This window comes from Ischnura elegans, chromosome 7 (genome assembly GCF_921293095.1).
Source record: "Ischnura elegans chromosome 7, ioIscEleg1.1, whole genome shotgun sequence".
NCBI lineage: Eukaryota > Metazoa > Arthropoda > Insecta > Odonata > Coenagrionidae > Ischnura > Ischnura elegans.
In genome coordinates this window covers 111,103,607-111,130,410 of record NC_060252.1, presented here as the reverse complement: position 1 = coordinate 111,130,410, position 26,804 = coordinate 111,103,607, and the positions used below count along the sequence as shown (strand labels likewise).

Below are 26,804 nucleotides of genomic sequence, written 5' to 3'. Positions count from 1 at the left end.
TAAATATATGGCCATCGTCTCCCGGGTCAGGAAACGTCCACACGTATATATACGTGTATAGTAGGGAAAAGGTTAAGAATTTACTAAAATTAGTGGTAAAAAATGACCTAAAATGACATGGGCACCCTTTAAAACCCATGGATCGACACCTTTGTTGGTAACCCATTTCCTATTCTTCTTGACTGTGACCTTACTGGGTCAACGGTCTTAATTTTCACATATAAAAGTGTTATTTCCGGTTTCCTCGTGTCCGGAAACCGTAACCGTGTCAGTTAATGGAACCGCATTGTTGATTTCTTGACCCCCGAAGGTCAAAATAACGAATTTACTAAATTGATTGTTTTAGGCCCAACTTGGTGAAAGCGATTCATTATTAAAATTAAAAAGAAGAACTCTGACAGTCTGCGTACTATTCACTGTCGTCTGAAGTGTGCGCAGAGCGGTCCCCAACTCCCCCATCCCCTCCTCCGTGCTTCTTCTTCATGTGGTCCAGGTAGTAATCCTTTTTCACCGTCTTCAAGTTGCACTGCTTGCAGCTGAACGTCTCGCGATTGCCCAAGTGCAGCTTGCGGTGCGTGCTCAGGTTGCTCGCCGTATTGAAGGCCTTCCCGCAAACCTCACACGCAAAGGGCTTCGGATCCGTGTGCGTTATCTCGTGCGCCTTCAGGATCGCATTCAGGCGGAACGCCTTTGAACACAGGCGGCACTTGAACGGTCTCTCCTCCGCCCCGGATCTGTGGTCGTTGCGCACGTGGTTCGTGAGGCACGCCTTCGTCTTGTACCGCTTGTTGCACTGAGCTCACGAAAACCCCTTGCCGCTCGAGTGCGTTTCCATGTGCTTTTGGAGGGAGCCCTTGGACGTGAAGGTCTTTGAGCAAGCGTCGCAGCTGAAGGGCCGTTCTCCGTCGTGGACCGCCCTCATGTGATGGCCCAGGTTGGACGAGACCGAGAAGTGCTTCCCGCACACCCGGCATTCGTACGGTTTGACTCCGGTGTGGGATCGGGTGTGGAGTCGGAGGTCGCTCTTCGTCCTGAACGCCTTGGGACACGAGGCGCACTGGAACGCCCTCTCCCCCGTGTGGATCAGCACGTGACAATCGCTCAGCCTCTCCAGCGTGAACTCCTGTCGAAAAAAGTATCCACAAGAATACTTGATTACACGACACACGGTAAATTGGGGCGACACCAAAATGGTGAGACTGTTACGCAGTGCTGCATACTAAAGCTGTACAGTAGACTCTCGGTAATATTACAACGTCACTACGTATTCCTCGTTATTACCAAATTCTCGTTATTGCGAAGTCGTTTTTAATGACGGTGATTGGAACAATATAAATCGGAATTGATCATTTTGTAGAGGAATAGGGCAATCAGCACGTGGCAGTCCCTCAGCCTCTCCACCATAAACTCGTGTCAAATAAAAATACACAAGAATACTTGAATACACGACACTCGGTAAATTGGGGCGACACCAAAATGGTGAGACTGTTACGCAGTGCTGCATACTAAAGCTGTACAGTAGACTCTCGGTAATATTACAACGTCATTACGAATGCCTCGTTATTACGAAGTCGCTCCTAATGACGAAAAAAAGGAAAAAATTTCAAGATACTGAAATAATATGCCATGTCAACAATTACTGGGACCGTGTCGTAAAGGAAGCAGTGGATTTTAATAGTTACCGTTGGCTTTTAACAGTTACTGTTGGATTTTAATACTTACTGTTGGATTTTCTACAGTTGCTGTTGGATTTAGCAAGCGTCGCAGTTTGAGGCATAACTTGTTTATAATTTTGAAGTTACTCTTATATTTTTGTTGTATAAATTAAGGTTAGACATTATTTTTGGAAGACAGTGTTTTAGTTGCGTAAAAGTTTAACTGTTTCATGTAGTTTTACTCCAAGCTGTTTTTCTTTAATTGTATTGTCCAGGTTTTCCCTGTATAAAAATTCAAGCATAAACTGATGCTGTCAGCCATATATCTGTTTGTTTCTTTCTTCCGAACTTTACCTCATATGGGTGGCTATACCTCAGTATCCTCAAATGGATTTATCACCCAGTCTGGAATTTCCAACAAAAGGAGATCATCAAATCTTTGCGTCATATTTTTATGTAAGGTAGCTAAATGGTCGCAAAAGACGCTCAAATCATCATCACATAAACCAGCTTGCTCTTCTAGCTCAAGCAGGGAAGGAAATTGATAAAGCTCGCGACAATCTATGGTTCGTTTCCCATGTGCAAGTAAGGCTTGGAAATATTCTTTAACCGTTCTTCCTTTAAAATGTATGAAAACGCATGGTTTAAATTACTTCCACGGAAACAAAGTAAACTTTAGTAACAAAGCCTGAAAACCAAGACAACACAAAGGTCACGGAACCTTAGCATTTGTCACATTGTCGGGACCCTCCGGCGCCCCCCTGCCGCCCCTTTGGCACTTTTCGCCCCCATAGACTACAGCAATGCCCCCCAGGGGACGGTAGCGCCCACTTTGGGAACCAATGGTGTAGAGTAATAGGGAGGTTTCCCATAATTTTATCGCCTTAATCGAAATATTATTACTCCTAGAGTACGTATTTCACGCTTTTAGTTTTTCAAATGACGATGTCTATGTTTTGCGATTAAATAAAAAGTGAACGTTTTCAAGCAGGTGAAAACGCAATGGCTAAGTATGAATGCTGGATAAGTCTTGTGTGACGTCATTCTGGTTCCTGCTGCCACAGTGTGAGGCGTCCTTGGTGCGAGGCCATGAGCACCGCTACGAAGCAGACTGCTATCAGGTAGCGCTTGGCTTATATAAGGATTATTAATACCCTATCAAACGAAGGAAACTTTCCGATCTTAGGCAGTTTTATTAGGTGATTATTAAGAGATGTTTCCCTGAGCTCTGTGCCTCATGAATGCATTGGTAATCTCAGGCGATGTAAAACTCCTATCTACTCGCATATAAACTAGGTCCCTGCGACGTCACATGGACTGGCATCGCATGGGCGCCAATCTGGCCTTTTTCAAATGAGGATAAAATTGACCCTTGCCATTCGTCTAAACTGGGATTTCTAAAAACATAATAATTTGTATATTGTGAGTACACTAATGTTGGGTAAGGATTCGCAATCAATGCATTTCGTTTTCTTTAATGAAGGTAACTACCCTAATAGGGATCTGCTAGTACTAAAAATTTTTCAGTCGAGTCGAGTACATAGTTGGTTTTCGTCTCAAGTGTTTTGAGTAGCATTGCTAGAGTCAAATTGAGTTGAGTAATTTCTGTTACAGAGCTTTTGAGGCCAGTAACCCAGTGGTTAACGAACATGTATATAATCTTCATTAGTATTCTGCAAATGCCTTTACTTAGGGCTTTTCCAAGCCTATTGGATACACATATTAATTTAATTTTCGACATATTACTTGGAATTCATTTAAATTGTGCTTTAACTGTTTAAGATACATTTATTTCCATCCATCTCCTAATGCTGACACAATAGGGTAGTTTCCTTCATAATATAACAAGAGGATTTTGAAATATAAAAAAAAATACTTTTTTTTGCACAGCCTAATTCCGGGGGTCGATGGAAAAATATCTTCACCGCTCAAGTGCCCCACAGAGTGACAGGAGTATTTTGACGATCCCGCAGCGAAAGGGTTGAGCAACTGGCGATGATCTGTGCTGGAGAGGCCTCGAAGTGCACCGCCGTCAGCAGGCTCATTGTTACATGGGTTCCTTCTGCCATACTGAAAATTATTGTGCATCACTTTTGAACTAGTTTTCGTTGTGCTTGAGGCAGGCCCCATTATGTCTTCATTCATGTTTTTAATCTGCACTTCAATTTCTCTGGAAGATATGCAGTTAATATAGGCGGCATTTTTCGGTTCTCAACGCGTCGTGGTGCGTTGGGGACAACAGTTCCTCCTGCATTCCAGCAAGCATCTTCAGGTCGAAGACGCCTGATGGAATGCTTAATGAAGTTACTCTTCTTTTTTGTTGTATGAATTAAGGTGAGACATTATTTTTGGAAAGTGTTTTAGTTTCATAAAAGTTACACTGTTTCATTTAGTTTTACTCCAAGCTGTTTTTCTTTGATTGAATTGTCAACGTTTTCCCTAGGTTAAAATGCACGCACAATGCCTTCAACCTTAAGACGCCTGCTGGAATGCAGGAGAAACTGTTGTCCCCAACGCAACAACGACGCGGTGAAACCCGGAAAATGAGCCTACATTACCAGCGCACCGCCTTCGCACCTTCGCACCAGATATGCAGTTGGCCGTATCTGTATTTTGGAGGATTTGTTCAATTGAAAGTGTCATTCGTACCACTGCTTTCGTTCATGTGTTATAAAATTAGTTAATTTATATTAAATTTCGTGCTACCGCAGTTCATTCAGTTGCATCAGTACGTAATGTTTTTAATTTTGAAGTTACTCTTATATTTTTGTTGTATTAATGAAGGTTAGACATTATTTTTGGAAAGCGTTTTAGTTGCATAAAAGTTTAACTGTTTCATGTAGTTTGACTCCAAGCTGTTTTTCTTTAATTGAATTGTCCATGTTTTCCCTGTGTAAAAATTCAAGCATAAACCGATGCTGTCAGCCATATGTCTGTTTATTCATTTTTTCCGAACCTTACCTCATGTGGGTGGCTATGCCTCATCATAAAAATTGGGGGGAGCTCAAGTGAGGAGAGACACTCAATGGATATGTCCCTTTAGCGTAATTTTTTCGTGAATCCATCCCTGGATGAGTGTGATTTCATGTGTATTGTGAATATGGGCACCAAAAGTTGAGGTAAGATTTTACACTTTACCAGCAAATACAATGGAAGAAATTAAGATTAGTATGTTTGATGATATGGTTATCTGGACAGTGGCGCCGACCCCACGAGGCCTTTAGGGGGCCCGTGCCCCCTCTAAAATTCGTTATGGGTTTGAGGAAAAAATTCTGTCAGGCTTGTCGATTTTCCCCGGAGTGTCCATATATCGAGATTAGAGTTATCAGGGTTCTAATGTTGATCATATGACTCTTCTAAAATGGTTTTAAAAAACTTAAAACTCACTACTTATAAAATTTCCCGGGGCAAGATCCCCAGTTTGCCCCCCCCCCCAATATTTTTTGGAAGTCGGCATCCCTGTATCAAGGTCCCTATTCTGTGGTTCTACTGTGCTAAGATGTAATAGGAACGATACCCTTGGGTCGGGTTCGCATGATACACTCCTGGAGCAGGGACTATAAGCGATCAGCTTTTTTCCTCTGCCACCAGAAGGGGAAGGACGGGAAGGAACAAGGAAAGGAGGCGCCGCCGCGATGAGAGCCCGACGACGCCTCCAGGGGTAGGACGGGGAAGAAGGAGAGGGGACGAGGACTCCTGCACCGTCACAAAGGCGGGCAGGTCCTACCATCAGCGAAACCAAGCAATACGCAATTAATATGCTACCAATTTTAGTAGATTTTCCTATGAGGAAGAAAAATCTATCGATCAAATAGGTAGATTGTGCTAAGATGCAGTGGCATTAACTAGAAATATGTTTTAGTGGGGATTTTGGGGGCCAGTGGCACAGCGAAGGGGAGGTTTTGGGGGATAAACCCCCCCCCCAGAGGTATGTGGGGTGTGTGGGGTATGGAATACCCACGTAGGTAGGTGCGAGATTAATAATTTTTTGGAAATTTTCTCAATTGAAACGCAATTGCGCAATGTTTTTATTTATCATTTGATAGCACTTATTGTCAACACACGAATCACCCGTTGCTATGCATAGTCGAGGAAAAACGAATTCCCATATCTATCCGTTCAGCTAAATATCTTTCTTATATTATCGTTTCTTTCGGACCTATAAATATCATATGGTCGCTATGAAAGATATCCATTCTCAATTGTTCAGGCAATCCAAGCATTTAATTATATAGAAAGGAAATGCTCAAGCAGAATTAATTACGACCAGCATTCATTAAAGTCTTTTATGGTTCGGGGGAATAGCGAATTCCCACATTTATCCTCTATGACGAAATCTGTCAAAAATCTTGTTACTGTAAGATCCGCGGTGATTAAATTGATGAGGGTTTTTATGGTTAACGAATCGACCGATTGATAAATAATCATTCTCCCTTGGGGACATGCAATCCCCTTTTAAAAACTATTTGGCAGTGCGCTCAATGGGAATAATTTCTATGGATTCCGTACACGAAGACATCGTGAGTAATCGCTAGCATTCACACGAGCGGTTATAACACGATGCATCACTGCAGTTCAACTCGCTGCGTAATCGCAGAAAAATCTTATCGCGTTGGATTATCTCTGCGTGAAAGCGGCAGTATGCCTGGGATTTCGAATTTGTGTTTGTTTATGGGGAGCTTGTAAGTATGCAAATATGCAGGTGTGGTTCTAATGGGAGTGTCGAATGCTATTTCTTCCATTATTCACTATTATTTCGAAGTTTTAAGCATGGATATTTCGAATCTTCACCAAACATGAGATAAATGTCAACCCTATATATTAGACTACAATCACTGAGGTGCGTAGATTAGCATTACACATACCCAAAGAATCACTGTAGATCCCGTAAGAAGTCGTCGTGAATGATCGCTAATATTTTCACTCGCGCGGTTAACATGACGAACAACTGCAGTTCGGCTGGCCGCATTTTCTTCAATGTTTGCGGGCTTGAAATTACAGTGAACTGTGGTCACGTACTAACCGTAGGAAGAGATCGGGAGTCTTTAGGCCTTCGGCATGACGCAATTCAGAGTTGAGGGCGGAGAAAAAATATCGCATCGACTATGCGAAGCGACTCTGAATATCGTTCAGTTGCTGGGTAACCGTGTGACGAGAGTGTCGAATTTTATTCATGAGTGTGCCTTTTCTGTCTAGTGAAGAAATTATTCCCCTGTTCTGATAACGTGAAGGAAGTGCTTTACACTTATCGAAGATGTTAATCTTTCGTGGTACAAAGTGAATGAGTGCATTGGTGAATGTGGATTGATAAAATAATGCGAATTTGGAAATCGCTGGATTAGCGCATGGTGGATAGTGTGAAGTGTGTTCGATTGTGTACGTGCGGAACGCGTTGTGGTGATTGTGTTGTATTGTGTAGCTTGTTGGGTTAACATTAAATAAATTAAGGAAGAAAAGTATCAAACGATTATCGGATCTTACGAGATGGCTTCTTTCTTGTGGAAAGCGTCTAATGGCTCCAAATATTAATAAATAAGCAAGTAAGGGTAATTTTCATCTTTTAAAACTAATTATATTATATTTATCTATACTCTTGCATGTGGGAATAAATTTTTATTGGTTTTATTAACCACAATGAGTGTATTTAGAATTCTTTATCGCCAAGGTGTAGCATAATTATACCATAAAATCCACTTCTGACCACTGACTTACTGATTTATACTAATGTTTGGTGTGAACGGGACTAGATACGAAAACAAATCCTGGAATCTACCCCCCTTCCGAAATTCTAGGAAAATTTTTAGGAACACTATATTTTCTATCTAATTTTAATCAAGCGAAAGTAAGGTATCACGTAAACAAATCCGTATTGTTAGACCAATAGAAATCCTATTCCTGCATCCCCTCCGTGGCGAAATCGGCTAGTGCGTTCAGCTCTCAACCGAAAGGTTGGTGGTTCGAGCCCAGCCGGGGCGTTATTTCATTTTGTTACATGCTTCGTTAATAGTTTTATTTTATTTCTGTTTGGTCAATGAAACGAAGTCGCAAATGCGCAACGTTAATTTTTTGATAGCACTTGTTGTCAACACGCGGATCACCTGTTGCTATGCCTTCATTGAGGAAAATGTCCTCTTGATATGTAATTTCTCGTTCTGAATTATTAGAGTTTATGACGTCTATTGACACACAGGTTTGCAACACTTTCCTCCTAAGATATTAATGATAAAATCGACTGATTTGGGCGTTACTTGATGGAAAGATGAAGTATTCATGGTGAAACAAAAACCAATTACTGTTCAATAAACTTTTTATCATTTGCTGTCATTTAGTTTCGACGTCTATACCGTCTGCCCTTCTTGATAATGACGGTATAGACGTCGAAACTAGTTGACAGCAAGAAATAAAAAGATTGTGGGTCAGTAGGCACTTGGTTTTTGTTTCTCCATAAGCTATTAAAGTTAATTAGCCAGAAATTTTGTTCGGAGGGGGTCCAAAACTAGGTGGGAAAGTTTGAAAAAATAAAAAACAGGGTAATAAGTAGATGGTGTACAACTAATTTTAACACTTATCACAATCGAAAAAACTTCATTTTTCATAGAAAATTTAGTTAATTCATGATTTTCCAATATCTTGATATATTTTATTCAGCAAAGTAATTATTTTTTTTTCGGGGGGGTTCCGGACCCCCTCAACCATCCATGTGCAAATAGTAGGCCTATTGAAACACGAATTAAAAATTACGGAGGCGATTCGCATCTGTTTTGTTGTTTCGGCATTAGTCGTGAGGTTTGGGAGGGCGGTCAGTCGTCTTGGAGACAGGGAGGGGATGGAACCCGTACAGAGATTGCAGTTTAACTTGAAACTACACGGTAGCTACATTCTTTCACTCACGTAATCACGAATATTCCTGTTAATTTCAGCAAATAGTGAAATATGCGAATGAAAAGAATTAACATGGAAGTGAAATATACGAATTTCTGCTCCGCGGGCATTCGCGTATACCAATGAGTACGCTTTTAATTTTAATAATATGCAAAGAATGCTGTTAGAAATAATAATAATATACAGAAGCATATATTAAGGAGTACAATAAGTTAGTAGTCTACAATATAAGTTAACTAACCTATTTCTAAGTAAGTCCTGACGCTGCCTCTATAGTCTCGTCTGATCTATCGTGGAAAAACCGACATTCTGAATCAATGTGTCCTACAGTCTATGTATCTCTGTTATTTTATTTTTATTATCTGATCTACCGTAGTATGTTGGCGTTCTAATATATCTAACTCCCTCTATAAACATTCTCATTACTTCTTTACAAGGATACAAAAATTGTGGGACCAATAAAAATAAATTGTTTTAGATAAAATTTGGGGGGCTATGACCCCTGTTACCCCCCCCCCCCTACATACGTGGTTAGTCGCATCTGTTTTCGCAGGATTTGGTCGTCAGTGAGGGTGAGTGGTAGCACAGCTATGGGGTTGGGGGGGTTGGCACCCCTGTGTAGATTGCAATTTCAAATGAAAATTCCATTTTCTTCACTCACGTGTTTACAATTATTTCCCCTGAATTTCTGCTCCGATGCCATACTCGTACCAAATGTGGACACCGTATTTTCCCTTGCTTATTTCTCATATCCGTGACAGCAGCCCAGACCAACACCAGGATCAATGCCCAGGAAAAAGATTGGTACAGCATCACTGTAAAATTACACCAAAGAAAAAATACAGCATTAGGAATGTTTTTGGGAGTAGATATAAGTATTAGACCTTGCATGAAACCGGTAGCTGGATTTAATTTTATAGAAGTATCGTTATCTACATCAATTGCTAGAAATATATTCATAAGATGATTAAATAAAGTAATGGTAATCTAAGATGTCAATAAGTGACCACCTTTTTTACATGGAATAAATATTACTTAGATACAGGAAGGTAATCCGAGAAATTGAATAAAGTACCTGTAATATATTATGGGACTGAATTGTGAAAAACAATATCGATAATCCATCCAATGCAACTCGATAAGTTAATAGAATATTAATGAGGGATGCGTAATGACACAGCAGCTTATAGTGCGACATTGAATTGTTGCGTTGGGGCATAGAACTATATTTGAGGGGATTTACGAGAATATAATTATAATGTCATCGATCTCTCAAACGCTGCCTCAAACGGGAGGTTGCTATGGATAGACGTAAACATGGAGAGGACATACCACTTGAACAGCTCATTCCGTACTCCCAATTCTCTGTAGGCAGTAAAGCAGATCAACCTTAGGATCATTTCCCGGAAAAACGGCGATGAAGAATTTACCTGTAAAAATGCACACAAGAGACCGACACGTACAGCCTGTTTTCACGGAACATCAACCATTACGACTTAACGTCTGAATGTATTTGAACGCGTGAATGAACACGAAAGTGCACCGGATAAACACCCAACTTAAACGAATGCATGTACTGAATAAAGAACCTGTTCTAATTTGGTTCATTCATTCGTGAATGTTCCGTACATATCGACCGAATTCGTTCATGCATTCACACATTACCTCGTCCGTGTTAATGTACCGTTGAAAGATGCCTTCAGAGAGAAATGCCAATGAAAGAGAGACCGATATTCCCGCAGATAAAAAGCAGGGCGGCCAGATATTTGTGATGAGATGTCACGTCAAAAAGTGCAGCAAATTGAACCATATAATGCCAACAGTTGACCGTATTGATGTATTTAGATTGGCAATTTGCCAAACAACGACGAATCAAGCAATGGAATGCATATTATACGATGGCAACCATAATAATAATAATACACATAAATAATATTTTACTCACGTACCCAAAGTCTTTCAATCACGTTAATGTCGTCCCAGCAAGCCGCTGTTTGCACCAGGTTTTCTTCCAACTCTGATCTCGCATGCGCACATTATTTCGCTGTTTTTAAATATCTCCAGCAAACTCTGCGTGTACGTAAAATAATCACGATTCTGCATCCGTGTATCCATTGGGTTGTCATACAGGCGTCAATGGAGTTAGAAACAGTTGTCCGTTGATGTAGACAATGTCACGCTATCGGTGAGCAAGCAGTTTGAAATGACACAACGAGTCATATGGTGTGATGACGGTTAAGAAGACCGTTGAGTTGTGGATGGGGGAGGAAAGTCAGGGAGGTGGGAGGATTTGAAAATGGAATGAGGAGTTGAATAGAGCATTTAAAAACCGTCGGAGAGTCAATAGGGCCCAGACACTGAGACAGCCGAACTTGTTCGAAATCACAAAGAAAGCAGACGTGACGTCAGGAAAACTAAAGCCAATCGGTGTTCGAAAGCGTTCATCAAAAAGTGGCGTAATAGTTTTTAAAATTATTTTAAACGATTTTATTTAAAAATATTACATTTTAAAATTAATTTAAATTGAATATCACTTATTAGCTGAACACTGATACTCTTTTTTTATTTTTTAACGAAATAAATCAGACTCAAATTTTCGTGACGTCATAAACGTCCTTCACTCAGGTGACGAATCGCACCCGTGGAGCTCCTATCAGTTTCCTGCTAACCGCCGTGGAGTTAAGACGTAAGTAAGCAAGCCATTCATAAGTTTGCGTTTTTATCGTGTCATACATATGTCATTGCTATAACATTTTATTTTTTAATATATCAGTGAATCTGCTTTTATTAGTGCTTATAATAATTCATGAGTTTCTGTGCTTTATTGTGATTTATCCCACCTTTGATAATTTTTATTACCCTATGCAAAGAACCTCAAAGGTTTGAAGGTAGCGTAATTGTGATATATTCGCCAGTGATTTCTGTGTTTCCATTGTTCCTGCCAAACGATAGGGCTTTATTGGGGATATATTCTCTCTTTTCGATTTTCAATTCGTCCCCTATTCATTACAGCTTTTTCGCTTTCACGACTTTGAGAGTTATTGCGAGTTTAAATTGTCCATAAATTGAGTTCGATGTCTAGTTATCTAGTTTAGGTAATGTCGTCAGAATGTCTCGCATATCCGATGTTCGTAAATAGTACGTTGCAGCGATCATATTGCGGTCTTATTTTCACTAAGGCGGATTCTGATTGATTAGCCCTGATTGCGATAATATGTGAATTGCTTACGAAGTGCTTTTCCCCAAGCCTATACGTTCTTACTACTCCGGTGATTTCTTTAAGAGGTTTTGAGAATAGTTTACATGAAGGAATTCGTCCCCCATCGTGTGGTTTAAGCGATTATTATTATCTAGCATTCTCGTCTTCGTAGCTATTGCCGCAAGAATATTCCGAGATCTGTGGGGCTTGTCACCGAGGTGATGGAATTCTCGCAAGGCTGCCCCATTTGACCGCCGACTGCTACGCCCAGATGTTTTCAGTCACAAGATGTTGTGTGGAAATCTCACTGGATTCATTCCTTAATATTTCGTGTTGATATTTGAAGTAGGCGACTCTCTCTTTTGTGTCGTCGGCAAGCATTTGCGATCGCTTAAATTTATCACAGTTATTCGGATATTTCGTCCGAATGCAACCGACAAAAGACTTCTTCGCTAACTTTCTCTTCTTTACCGTTGAATCACACGACTGTTGCAATTAATAAGAATTGAATTGAATAATTAAGTGGATTAACTATCATTTTTCACTAATTTTTAATTTCCGATGTAAACTTTTCCGTGTTCAGAATAGCCGGACGTTGCTTCGATAATATTTAATACTTCGTATTTTGTACTCTTGGTTTCTGCTTGATGATAGCATTATGTTAATATGTGTCTATTTCTTATTATTTTCAGTAAATTGTTTCCGTGTGAAAATAGTGCAGTGTCAGTTATACGAATATGGAAATTATGGGAATTATACGTATTACGTCGGAGGGATATCCTGAGGGGAGAAATGGTAAGTGGATTTCATTTTTTAATATTATACATTATTTCATTACGTTATATGCCAAAAAGTTGCCATTGGTGTGCTAATATTTACTTGAAATTGAAGAAATTGTTTTTTATTTGCACGGGATTATATGCTTTCGTATACGAATTGAAGATTTTATTTTTCTTTGGCTTGTTCCTCCGTGAATGGAATTGTTAGCACCATTGCAAGGAAAATACAAAATTAGATCGATAGATCGTTTTATGCGATTAGATTTTTTTGTGTAGATCTCAAGATGGAGGTGACGGATTTTTTTTTCAATTTCCCGTTGCATGGTTAATTAATTTGTTTCAAAACCAATCATTTTACCACTTAGTGGCTTCTAAAACTTGATCTACACTTGAGTTTTAGTCATTGATATTAGCGTCTTATGAATGGGCTTTATGAGTGATCTTCTGGGTGTTATTTCACTTGGTGAAGGATTGGCCTTATTCATTTCGCTTTTGATATTATTTGGGAACAGTGGATTGTTTCCTTGGTGACATTTAACACGTTTATGCCTTAATGCTACTTATTGACTCGCCTGCTGTTATTCGATAATATTTTAAATAGTGATTAAGTCATTTCAATAGTCTTGTCTAGTTGGCATTTACTGAAAACCTACTCATTAGCCTTTAATGAACTCCCTTCTTCGCAAAGGAATTACCTTTTCATATGTTCTTGCGTCGATCTCTAGTGTATGTTTGAAATCATGGCGAAGTCTCCTAACATAACTTTTACTTCTTCCGAATGCATTCTGTTATTAAATCAGTTAAAGAATTCTTTGTCATTAGGAGATCCTTGCTAAAGATATACAAGGTTAACTCCCAAACAACCTATCCAGCTGTTTTCATTTACACTGCGAGACACCTACCGTCACTTTATATTTTTAACAAGTCATTCTAACGGGCATTCTTTCGTCGCAAATTCCAGATTTGGAGTTAATTGCCTCCGCAATAAAAAAGCCAACATAATTTTAAGCAAAATATATGGTTGAGAGTACGATTGAATGAAGATAACTTGGCTGCTTACTACTTTACGAAAGAGAGAGACGATGACCTTCAGATTTCTTGGCTTGAATTTTAGTCTTTCGCAAAGCTTCGCCGATTGAAAACACTGGTTCGTTCAGGTTCTTCTTCATTTGAAGGTCGACCTTGTTGATGCAGACATGACTCCAAACTTAACTGCATTTCCAACCATTTATTTAGTTTTTTGAATCATTGTTGGATGTGAATCTCATTTCTATCGCAAACACTTTTACGTATGGAATTCTCAATCGTCATTTTTTTCTTTTTCTACGAATTATTACATTTGTAGTACTCTGCATGAAGTGGTACAGTCTCAGTAAGTGACAGATGAATTTTCCTTTCTCTTGGACTATTATTCTTTCTTTTGTTATGCAAAAAAGGCGTGTGGCAGGGGGTGTTAGGACACCAGCCGTTTACACAAACAAAGGAAATGCTGTAGCGAAATTACGACTAGCCTTAATTAAAATTCTTAATGGTTCGTGAGAAAAATGAATTACCATATCTATCCGTTCGGCAAAACATCTCTCTTAATTCATCGCTTCTATCGGACCTGGAAATATAGTGCGGCTCTAACATTATGTTCTCCGTGTCGCCGTAAAAGATATCCATTCTCAATTTTTCAAGCAATCTAAGCCTAGCGCGCAGCCACCGAGTCTCCAGCGGCTCCCAGCCTAATTCGCTTAACATCTGAATAACGCTGTCTGTACGCCCGTAGCAGTTTTTGACGAAATGCGTTGATATCCTTTATATTTTATTCAGTTCGCGGATTAAGTCTTTCTGCAACCGATCCCATTTGATATCGCTGCATATTCAAGGTGCGGTCGGAAGAGTGCGAAATAGCACCTTTCTTTTACTTTCTCATCCGAAAATATTCCCACAATACGGTTGACGAATCCTAATTTCTTCAGGGCTCTGCCTCAAATATTCCTTACATAAATTCCACACGACTTGCCCCCTTTTTTATCGCCTGCGTAATAAGAAAATAAAACACAATGTTCTGCAAAATATGGTTGAAAATACGATCAAATTATTCTAACTTGGTTGCTTACACCTCTGTGATAGAGAAACGCTGACCTACACAGTTAATCGACTGGATTTCAGTCTTCGGGAATCTTTGCCGGTTCGAAAGACTGGTGAGTTTAGGTCTTTGTGTGTTGAACTTTTAAAGGTTGTTTTGGTGCCATAGATGCCATGACTACAAACATAACTTCATTTTCAAACATGTCTTCATTTTTCTTTCTATAGTTCGAAGTGCATATAAGTATACCACAAAAACCTTTACGTATGAAGTTCACAATCGTCATTTTTTTTTAATAGTCAATTTCTTCTATAATATTCTTTGTCGTGATATATTGCCTGTGTGAGTGACAGATGAATTGTGATTTCAGTTGGAATATGCGTATATAGGTACTCCCGTATTTATCGTACTCATCAATGCTCTTAATTAATTTGTTTAGATGTTAGTTTTTTGTTTTGTGGCCCATGGATACCTTTGTTTTGGTTACTATCGTAATAAAAACGGTTCTGACAATTTTTGCTTCGTTCACTTTTATTGTCGGTGATTGCGTAAAATCAAATACATTCTCACTTTTCATATTTTATCATTGATTCTTTCACAAATTGGACGTCATTTGGTATTTGCTCAATTATTTTTCTTTAGGTCCACCTTGTTCTTGTACGTAGCCTCAAAAATTAAATTCCTGCAAGTTTTTATTTGGTTACTTACGTTAACCATATCGTTCATAGTGTCCGCAATCATATCCATGCATCAGCACACAACACACAACACTATTCAGGAATTTCTTCATAGAAACAGGACTAATCATAGTGAATTGTTTTATTTGCGAGGAGATAAGAATTATACGTGCATAGATTATAATCCCAACTTTTAGATTGAAATGATGTTTTATTCTCGACTTATTTCATGCGCGGGAATTTTGTATCAATAATGCGGTCATAAAATAATGGTGCTAAGTTGCGCGTAAATTTATTACATCCACCTTTATGATGCACATTTTGTGTCTTTTTAAGTTCGATAGACTTAGTTACGAACCAATATTTTGCGAAATAAAAATGAGTAAGGCTTTACATATATCTATATTTTGTGCCTTTTTATGTGTGTATTTTTTGTTCTTTTAAGCTCAAAAGACTTAGTTACGAATCAACACCTTGCGAATAAAAAATGAGTGACTGATTACATAGCATATCTATCGGAGAATAGAATTTGTTACATTGTTTTGATCCGATGAATGATCTTCCATTGCGGGTATTTGTCTATTTTTAGATTGAGTTCTTAGTGATTCCAATCCAATGAAGATGTTTGTTTTAATTTCCTAATTATCCCGTGAATAGTGTTTTATGGAGTCTTTCCTATGCCTTGGCAAAAGAAAATCTATCCAGCAAGCCGCCGAATATATACACAACTAAAAAAGGTCGTCATATTTAAGAGAATACTTGTCATATTATCCCTTCCAAGGTATTGCTATTGCATTCTATTGCACATGCCGCTAATACTCTATGGGCAATTCCATTTGTGACGGAATTACCTTTAGAGAAAATTGTGCATGATCAAGAAACATTTATGAAGGTGATTTTCATGTACATAAACAAAATTAATTATCGAAATACCTTCTAAACAAGCCCATAATTAACATATGACGGAATTACTGCGAGTTCAACCTCCAAAGTGCAATGATTTTAAACATCTTCAAAGGTCTGTTAAACGAAGTATAGTTTGAACACTTTTAGCAAGGCTGTGAATAATATTTCAAACATTGATTTCTTTAAATTCAATCGATTAGCTGTTGATTTATGAAGATAAAATATTTCCAGCCTAAATTTTAATTTGTGAGAAAAAGTTCACATTTTCATGGAAATGCCCATATACTAATTTGGTCACCTGGCTTGAGTCTCGTGTACTTAGGGCCTTTTGGAGGCCCACTTAAAGTACCTTGAAATTTACCACGACCGCATCCTTGTCCCTTGTGGACATCACACCTTGTGAATTGGCGCAATCGAACGCCTTTTGTCAAAATGCCGCGTAATTCCTTCTGTATTACCCTTAGAACTTTGCTTAAGGTCGCATAGTGCCTCGCGTGGTTGACTTTTGTATCCTTGGACATGATATCAATCAGCAGGACACACTTTCTGACCCAGAAGACGTAAACCAATGATCATGCCCGATGATTTGAGAATGGGGAAGTTTCCTTTCATTCCTTCATGAAAGAAAACGAAAGGCATTGATTGCGATACGTTACCCAACACTAGTGCATTCATAATATAGGTACAAATTATTTGGTTTTAGAAATCCCAGTTTAGACGAATGTCTATGGTCAATTTTAACCGCATTTTAAAAAGGCCAGATTGGCGCCCATGCGATTCCACTCCACGTGACGTCTCAGGGACCTAGTTTCTATACGAGTAGGTAGGAGTTTTACATCGTCTGAGATTACCAATGCATGCATGAGGCACAGAGCTCAGGGAAACATCTATTTATAATCACCTATTAAAACTGCTTATGGTCTGAAAGTTTTCTTCGTTTGATAAGGTATTAATATTCCTTATTAAAACCATGAGCTACCTGCTAGCTGGGTACTCTGCTACCTGGCAGCAGCCTACAACGTAGCGGATCTCATAGCGTCGCCCCAAGGTCACCTCACACGACGGCAGTGGGAAGCAGAAATTCGTCACACGGACTTTTCCCATCATACATACTTAGTCGTCGCGTTTTCGCGCGCTTAAAGATTTTCACTTTTCATTAAATCGCGAAAAATAGATATCGTCATTTAAAAATCTAAAAGCATGAAATGCGTATTCCAGGAGTAATAATCTTTCGATTTACGCAATGTAAAAAAATAATAGGAAACCACCCTTTTCCAACGAATTTCGTGAACGTTGAGATGGCGATCAGTAAATTTTCTGCACCGCTTCCGAACAATTTTCAAGCGTAAGCACTTTGGGTAGTCAACTTCTTTCAAATTGATGATGAATTTCAATCGAAGCAACCATTTTCGCTTGCAGAAACGTAATGACAGGCAGCTGTTCTCACGGCAATCCGGACGTCATCGCGAATGGATGCTGCGCCGATAATTATCTTGCCAATGAGTAACTTAACCCAATAGTGAACAAGGTCCGATATACAGGACGCGCGTATTTAATTTTTTTCTGGGTTCTAATTGACTTGCGCTACATTTTGATGCTATATTAAGTTCAAATGGATGTCTGTCTTCACCGCTACGCTAATATTTTAGTTATATTTTCAGTCACCCGCACGGGGTACGCAAACTATTTTTTATTGCAGTATTTTGCTCATTATTATGATAACTCTTATCTCATTTTTTCTTCGTAAAGGTTGTTCTTTTTATTTTTTCTATATTATCAAGTTTTTTCGTACTATTTTGAATCTATAATCAACACTGAAAACTGACAGTCCGATACAGTGGCGCAGTGAGGGGGGGGGTGTCACACCGGAATTACAACATCATCACTGCATAGAATAATTAACAATGCGGAAAGTTCATTTAGATTTCCAATAGCAAAGAAGTGTGGGTGGAGTTTTGAAAAATATTAAATATGAAGTCGGGGAGGGCCTACGACTTTGAAAGTGCCTACGACGACCTTAATACGGCCCTACTGCTCTCGTTATAAAAATTTTCATGACGAAAATTCATTTTGTATTCCACGGATATCGTCAGTCGAAACAAAGTCTCATTTCAAGAAGAATTTGAGGAATATTCGAGACAGTTATTCTTGTCCATCATGTTCTTTTTCGTGTTACTCGAGTGCTCTATTGTTTTCAGTAACATGTAGACACCCACGAGACCCACTTAACTGGTGGGGCCGGGTTGGTTAAAAAGTTGTAAGGTTGGCTCATGAAGCAACCTGCATCCTTAGCCTTCACGGCACTTAGAGACACGGGAAAGTTCGTAATGAACCACTATTGAAAGCAGTGAGTGAGCATGCTTAGTTGTAAGGCAGATGATTTTTCACAGTACTATTGCTAATGCTTTTGCTATTGCTAATGCTGCTAATTCCATACTGATTTGGTCACCTGGCTCGAGTCTCGCGTACTTGGGGTCTTTTGGAGGCCCACCAAAGTATCACGAAACCCTGAAATTTATGACGAGACTTTTCTTTAGATGAAGCGCTTTCTTGCCTGAGGATTTCCTTCTTTTGACCTCAGAGGAACAGTTGATATTATGTTCGGGGAATTTTCACACCCACAACAACACAGTCCTTGTACAGTCGGATTCAAAAGTATAGCAAAGATTTTAGCGGCTCCACAATCGCCGCAGTTTGGAAATTGAGTTTCTTTATTGTCTATGGTACCAGTGGGAGAGAAATTTGAACGACAATCCCATCTCTCGCAATGTCTTCATCATTACTACATCTTAAAAGAGAAATTCATACGTGATATGAGCAATATTTAATGCTACATAAATTGTATAGTTCATGCTTGGTAATGAATCCACCTTCGCAACTTTAAATCACTTTTTCATTTAAATTAGCATATCCGTCGAAGTACATTTCCTTACAATTAACTGTGTAGCTTTTCAAAGAGAGATAACGAAAATAAAATACGTATAAAATAATCGCCGAACCATCACTGCAAATATTGGCAATGCGTGCTAAAATTCAGTTTGATTTAGTGACACTAGAGGCTGGTTCGTTCTCTTGCATGACTTAGGAAAGCTCGTAACGAAACTATATTGAAATCAGTGAGTGAGTTGGCTTAGTGGCAAAGCAGATTATTTTTCACGGCAGCAATTTCAAGTTGGAGATTCAAATTTCTCCGAAAAAGAATTTCCGAAGCATATGATGGCGGTACCATATTTTTTCTTATCCACTGTAACACAAATTAATCACTGCTGTCGTTTATAAATTTGGAATGGCGTTTATTCATTTTCTTTTCCACGGATATCGTCATTCGAAACAAAATCTCATTTCAAGAAGAATTTTGAAAAATATTCCAGACACTTTTTCTTCTCCATCACGTTCTTTTTCGTACTATACGAATGTTCTATCGTCTTCAGTAATATGTAGACAGCGATGACTCCCACTTAGCGGATGTAGTCGAGTCGGTGAAAACGTGTGAGGTTGGCACATGAAGTAACCTGCATCCTTAGCCTTCGCGACACCAAGAGCCGACGAGGACGGAAGCGGACAAAACTGAGCTGCCGAAGCAGGAGTCAAACTCCAAGATCGAATGCCCAATCGAAATAAATATCATTGGATGGAATGCACTGAAGAAACTCACGTCCCTGCTGGCATTTGGGCCGTCGGAGTTTTTTCTTTCGGGCTCCGTGGCGAGGTTTTTTTCCTATACTTAGATTCACATTACGTCTTGCTTTTTATGTCTACCTAATACTCAGTTCAGTAGCCGATCGGGTCTATGCTATGAGTAGTAGATTTGGTAGAGCTCTGTGAGACATGGAGTCCGAAGTAATTACACGTTTTTCAATTTTTAAAAGAGGCATTTTTAAAAATGAACATATTGTATATGCACATTGCTCATGGAGGACGTATATTGCGAGTGTATTTAAACGACGAAAGTTATTAAAGTAATGATTCCATGTACAGTTTGTGGATTGGGTTAAGTAACATGCTAGGAAAGAAAGGTTAAAGGGTTCAAGTCACGACTATGCAAATAAACCTACTAGTTGGTAATAGGAATTAGCGCCGTGAGAGATTCATGCAAGAGTTCTGGAGGACTGGAGTACGTATTTCACGCTTTTAGTTTTTCAAATGACGATGTCTATGTTTTGCGATTAAATAAAAAGTGAACGTTTTCAAGCAGGTGAAAACGCAATGGCTAAGTATGAATGCTGGATAAGTCTTGTGTGACGTCATTCTGGTTCCTGCTGCCACAGTGTGAGGCGTCCTTGGTGCGAGGCCATGAGCACCGCTACGAAGCAGACTGCTATCAGGTAGCGCTTGGCTTATATAAGGATTATTAATACCCTATCAAACGAAGGAAACTTTCCGATCTTAGGCAGTTTTATTAGGTGATTATTAAGAGATGTTTCCCTGAGCTCTGTGCCTCATGAATGCATTGGTAATCTCAGGCGATGTAAAACTCCTATCTACTCGCATATAAACTAGGTCCCTGCGACGTCACATGGACTGGCATCGCATGGGCGCCAATCTGGCCTTTTTCAAATGCAGTTAAAATTGAACATTAAATTGACCGTCTAAACTGGGATTTGTAAAACCAAATAATTTGTATATTATGAATACACTAATGGTTGGTACGGAATCGCAATCAATTCATTTCGTTTTCTTTGATGAAGGAAACTACCCTATTATTCCGTTGAGCTGAAGAAATGATACTTTTCGAATGAGTTGCTATGATACGGTCACTTCCCGAGATGAAAACTCGGCTAATTCTTTAAAATCAAGAGGGAAATTATGAGCGATCGTTAAAGAAACAGGTAGTGGGTCAAGGTGGTGTGGTTCAAGGACGAATGGTGTTAAATGGACAAGAAGAATTCGCTATGGCTTTTTGGAGCACTTCAACTCACCATTCACATTTTCCTTTCCCTTATTTCGGCCCCACTATAATTGTTATTAATTTCACGTGCGATGCATCACGGTTTAATCCTCCTCATCCATTTCAAGGACTAATTCCTCGAATTTAAGCGAAAATTAAAATATAGAGCCTCGTAAACCCTCAGTTTTCGATTATGAAACTTTGGGCGTCCGTACAATATATGTATTTCATCCGAAAAATTGAGCGAATTATTGGTTGAAAAGAAATGAAATCTGAAAAAAATGTGCATTGCACTTTAATTAATTTTTAAATATTGTATTAACACGAAGGTAGTATCGTAATTTCGAAGTCTGAGAAGTATTTAACCCTAAGGCGTTTTCTGTTGTTTATCTAAACCAGATTTTACAGATTGAAATGTATTGTTCAACTGAACGGGTAATGCGTGTCAATAATATGGATATAAAATTATGATGTTGGTTTGTTTACCAATTTATCACATCTACATACAATAAAACCTCTTTACATCGTAATGGAGGGGACCAATATTTGTGCAATTTGATGTTTGGAGGTTCCCTATAGAGAGGTTTCTGTGATAGGCACCATTTTTTTCATATCTTTCGGAAATGAAAGGCACTACGTATTCTTAACAATTATATTTATGTGTTTAAACAAACATGCATGTATTAGTGAACATAAATTTATCATCTAATAATTAATGCAGAAAGCGAGCGCTAATACGTGATTTTTACCATGATTCGGGAGAAAACGATGTGATCTCTTTTAATTCAAATTCAATGTAAAAAGGTTCACTACATAGAGGTTTTACTGTATATTACATATGATTTTTCTCATTTAAAGTTAAATGACTTAGTTACGAACCGAAATCTTGCAACTAAAAAATGAGTTATGGATTACAAATGCGAGGGTCGTTCCTTATTCCTTAGAATTTCCGAGAGATGGCACTCCTAATATCAGAAATTATTTTTTCCCCTGCAAGCATCGTTCTTGACTAGTCAGCTGTTGCAGTTTCAGTTTAATCCATGTCACAGTTTCAATGTTGTTGCGTAGTTATGAAAAATTAAAAAAGGTTCAGGGAATTTCTTCTCAAGGCCTGTTCACACAATACTTTACATGTTCGAGTTAAGGTCTGAATGCATGTACTCGTGAATTAACACGAAAATGCACCGTTTAACTTGTGCGAACGCATGTACTGACAATAGAACCTGTTCGAAATTGGTTCATGCATTAGTATTTATGTTCCGTTCCGGTCCACGAAAGTCATTCACGCAAACAGACATTAAGGAAGTCGTACGTGTTAATGTATCGTTTGAACAGACCTTTTATCTGAACACCAACGCTGATTTTCACTGGGAGATTTCTCTTAAAATGGAAAGAGTTTTTAATGTTTTACGCTATGCTTTATTAGATATCAGAGGGACGTAAGTTATTATTCTCCAGTGTAATAACAGAGTGGCAGAACGTATTCCTATTTCATTCCGCCATTTAATAGATTCGTTACCTGCGTGCTATGAACCCAAGTTGACCTTGCTGGGCTACCGGTTGTTACCTTGTTGGTTGCCATGGCACAATCGTGAGAATCAGTGGCGTAACTATGGGAATTAGCTTTGGGGGGGATGAGGGAGCTTTGGGGGGACATGAGGGGGGTTATTGGGGGATACACCCCCCCAGGAAACGGGTATTTCAGGAAAAGTTTTGAAAATTAACAGCCTGAAAATGCATTTTACACCATTGTGGACTTAAAATTTAACTTTTAGCAGATACAGTTATTATGTATCAAATCCAGATAAGATTGTCATATAATTTTTTTATTTCTCAGAGGGTTTGGGGGGGTATTGCATCCCCTGCTTCCCCCCTACAGTCCACTGATGAGAATCATTGGTCAATTACAAAGAAATGGTATAACAGGAGTTGTTGGGCGACATGGAATTCATTGTGGGATGCTTGTGCATGTCTCTCATTTGCTATAGTTTAGTGAAGGAGAACCACTGCAATGGAGAGAGAACAGGAATTAATTGTGGCTTACCACTATATTGTCACACTTTTTGTGGGAAGGCTGTTATCATTCCGTTTTTTAATGTTTTTTGGCCATAATCTTACGCATAGTCGAGCCACTGAGTAAGGACCATATCTAAACTGTTATTCTTCATTCCGAGAATCTGCGTCAAACGGAAACTACGAGATGTGTTTCTGGGAAGCATTCATTTGTTTATTTATTTATTTCATCACCAAAAACGGCACAAAGGCCTCTACATTGGCTGTTCTTTAAATAAATAATACCTCAAAGATAACAAACAATAGCACCAATAAAATAAAAACTAACAGAAAACAAAATTTTTAAACATAACAAGGGGCAATTAGACAATGGTGAATTATTCAGATGGCATTTTGAGGTGGCTTTGTAACTAGTGGCAGAGGAAAAGAGGTCCAGGGAAGGGATTTTTGAAGCTATGGAGTTAAAACAAGGAGGGGATTTGGTAGAAGAGAGAGCGTTGAGAGATGGAAAGACGGAATCGCGGAATGTGAAGCAGAGAGTTATTTCGTAAGGGGCGAGGAAGAACATGAAAACGGAAAAGAGGGAGAATTTCGTTTGTCCGCAAAGAACCGCTGAAGATTCTACGCAGAAACATGAGGTCAGATAAGACACGGCGGCTTTTTATGCTAGATATCCTGAGGGAGGAAAGGATAGCGTCACAGGCGAAATATCTGAGTGCGGGGATTCGATGACGGGCAACAGCAAGAAAGAAGTTTACAGGACGATTGAGCAAGTTTAGAGTAGTGGGGCAGGCGGTAGACCAGACTGGTGAGCAGTATTATAGTATGGGGAGAATACATCCGAAAGAAACTGTTCTTAAAGCGGTAGGGTCGTGAAGGTCTGTTAGTCGATATAGCATACCATAGCAATGGCCATTGCTCTTTTCACGATCATCGAAATATGACCCTGAAATTTTAATTTGTCATCAAAGATCACACCTAGGTCGCAGTGGGAGGTTACAAGTTGGATAGGCTTATTTTAAAGGCTGTAAGTTAAGTAAGCTATTCATCGTGTCATGCTAATGCAACACAAATATATTTTTTCTCAGAAAAATAATCTTTAATAAAAAGAAATAAATTAAATATTAATAAAAATAGGATGAAAAATTACTTAACGAAAATAAAAGTTAGCATTTTCGAAATCTCCCTCCCCATCACGAAAAGTGCATGAAAACCTTAAAAAAATAGGGGTAATTCAATTTTTTAGAGTTACCATACATACAAATTTCTTTTTCCTCATAAAAATAAGCTTTAATAAAAGAAATGTAGATAATTATATTCATCATTAGTCTCCAAAACTAATATTTTCAATTAAAACTAACCTCTGACATCAGACAATTAATATTTTTATTTTTAGGTATATCAAATAGAACTATTTTCATATTAATGAAACACCCTTTATCTATAGGAATTACCCTTCCTCCTAAAAATCTTAAAACAATATCATTTAAATACAAGTACTATAAGAAGGAAATTAACCTACATTGATGAATTTTAAATCCATAGCACTTTTCTGCCAAAATAGTAATAAAATTCAAAACATAAAAAATATTTTTCAATTATGGTCCTTTCGTACTAATAACTAATATTAAATTGGGGATAGAAACCGACCTGACTTAAACCGGTCTGAACTCAGATCATGTAAGGATTTAAAGCTCGAACAGACCTATTAATTAAGCTACTGCACCTAATTATTATCTTAATCCAACATCGAGGTCGCAACCCTTCCCGTAAATATGAACTCTGAGGGAAGATTACGCTGTTATCCCTAAGGTAACTTAGTCTGATGAATTGTCCCACGAATCGCACCTAAATGTGATGACAATTTCTGGTTTGCTATCAATTCCACTTCTTATACTCAGCCGCGAATTCCTTTCTCGCCGCTGTGATGTGATGATAGTCCTTCGCCGTTAGGCCGCTTTTCCACAGTCTCGCTGCGAACGCTCGTCTTTTTTTTCCTTGGACTGTGGGTACCGGGGTCGCTCGCTACGAGGCGTTCGCGTCGCACAATTCGACGCGAACCGTGGCCGTGCGCTTGTCGGTAAAATAGCAGTGCTCAAAGGTTCCTCGCCCCGTGCTGTGCGTAAAGTGGACGGATACCCAGTGGCGGCTTGCCCATATAAGAACTCTCGGACGCCGCCCCTCCCAAAGATTTGAAAAAGGAAAAAAAATTAAATACCCATTAAATTATAATCATACATCTAATTAATCAAGGTGTTTTTTTTCAATCGCATGCATCGAAAAAGTAGGATAAACGCGCAAAAATAGCGCGATAAGTTTTAATTTGTCCGTGGGGCGCTGGCCAGAAAGTCCAAATCCATATTAACGTACAGTTACATGATATGGTGGTAGTGGTGGGGGCTGCTCTTGCTATGACGCGTCTAAGCTTGTGCCTTGTGGGAGTCTTTGGACGCCGTCCGAGCATGCGCAGAGCGACGTATCAAGTGAGTTGACACCGCCGCGACGCCCGGTGGCCGTATAATCTTGGTGTGTTGCAGAATACCTTGTTTTTGTGACCACTTGACTTATTATTTGTAAATTGTTTTAATGTTAATAGGCCTAGTTGTAGTTGAGTCAATCGAGTTTGTGATTGTTAGTGTTTTTGTGTTAGTGATTGTTTTGTGAACTAGTAGACTCTAGATTGATTGAAAAACTCATTAAAATACACAAAATATTCAAAAATGTTAATGGTGGAGTATGCCCCTCCCTGCATTTGACTCACGAGCCGCCACTGTGGATATCTGTGACGTCTGCCTCGTACCATGACAGCACACAATTCTGCACTGCAAACCAACGAACCTCCACAACGAAACTGTCACCATGGATAATGATGTCTTGATCAGACAATAGGATAGTTTCCTTCATCAAAAGGAAACGAAATAAAGTCATTGATTGCGACTCCTTACCCACCAGTAGTGCAGTCATAATATAGGTACCAATTATTTGGTTTTACAAATCCCAGTTTAGACGAATGTTAATGGTCAATTTTAACCTCATTTGAAAAAGGCCAGATTGGCGCCCATGCGATGCCACTCCACGAGACGTCACAGGGACCTAGTTTCTATACGAGTAGATAGGAGTTAGTTATACATTGTCTGAGATTACCAATGCATACATGAGGCACAGAGCTCAGGGAAACATCTCTTAATAAATACCCATTAAAACTGGCTAAGATCGGAAAGTTTCCTTCGTTTGATGTGGTAATAATAATCCTTATTTAAGCCAAGCGCTAACTGCTAGCCGGGTACGCTGCTACCTGCTAGCAGCCTGCGTCGTATCAGCGCTCAAAGCCTCGCCCCAAGGTCACCTCACACGCCGACAGCTGGAACTAGAAATACGGCACACTGGATTTTCCCAGCATTCATAATTAGCCGTCGTGTTTTCGTGCACCTGAATATTTTCACTTTTCATTAAATCGCGAAAAATAGATATTGTCATTTAAAAATCTAAAAGCGTGAAATACGTACATCAGGAGTAACAATCTTTCGATTTGGGCAATAAAAAATAATACGGAAACACCCTATTAGTGAAGTGTAATGAAACTAAACGTTTAATTTGGGACTCGAAACACCCTGAATATTATGATAAAAAACAAGAGAGAAGACTTGTGGCGGCAGCTAGTTACACGTTTCTAAACGTCAAAGACTTATTGTATTTACTATGAATTCGGGTGGTTCGCAGTGAGCATTCGT

At 39.0% G+C, this 26,804-nt stretch overlaps 1 protein-coding gene across 1 annotated transcript; it reads right to left on the bottom strand.

The window, feature by feature from the left end:
* Positions 1-310: 310 nt before the first annotated feature.
* Positions 311-9,344, bottom strand: LOC124162754 (protein krueppel-like). The gene is made up of 2 exons (XM_046539391.1): positions 9,199-9,344; positions 311-1,123 (listed from the first exon to the last, which is right to left on the bottom strand). Exons 1-2 carry the CDS (start codon positions 9,238-9,240, stop codon positions 800-802), a joined length of 366 nt encoding a protein of 121 aa, XP_046395347.1. The 5' UTR covers positions 9,241-9,344; the 3' UTR covers positions 311-799.
* Positions 9,345-26,804: the final 17,460 nt, after the last annotated feature.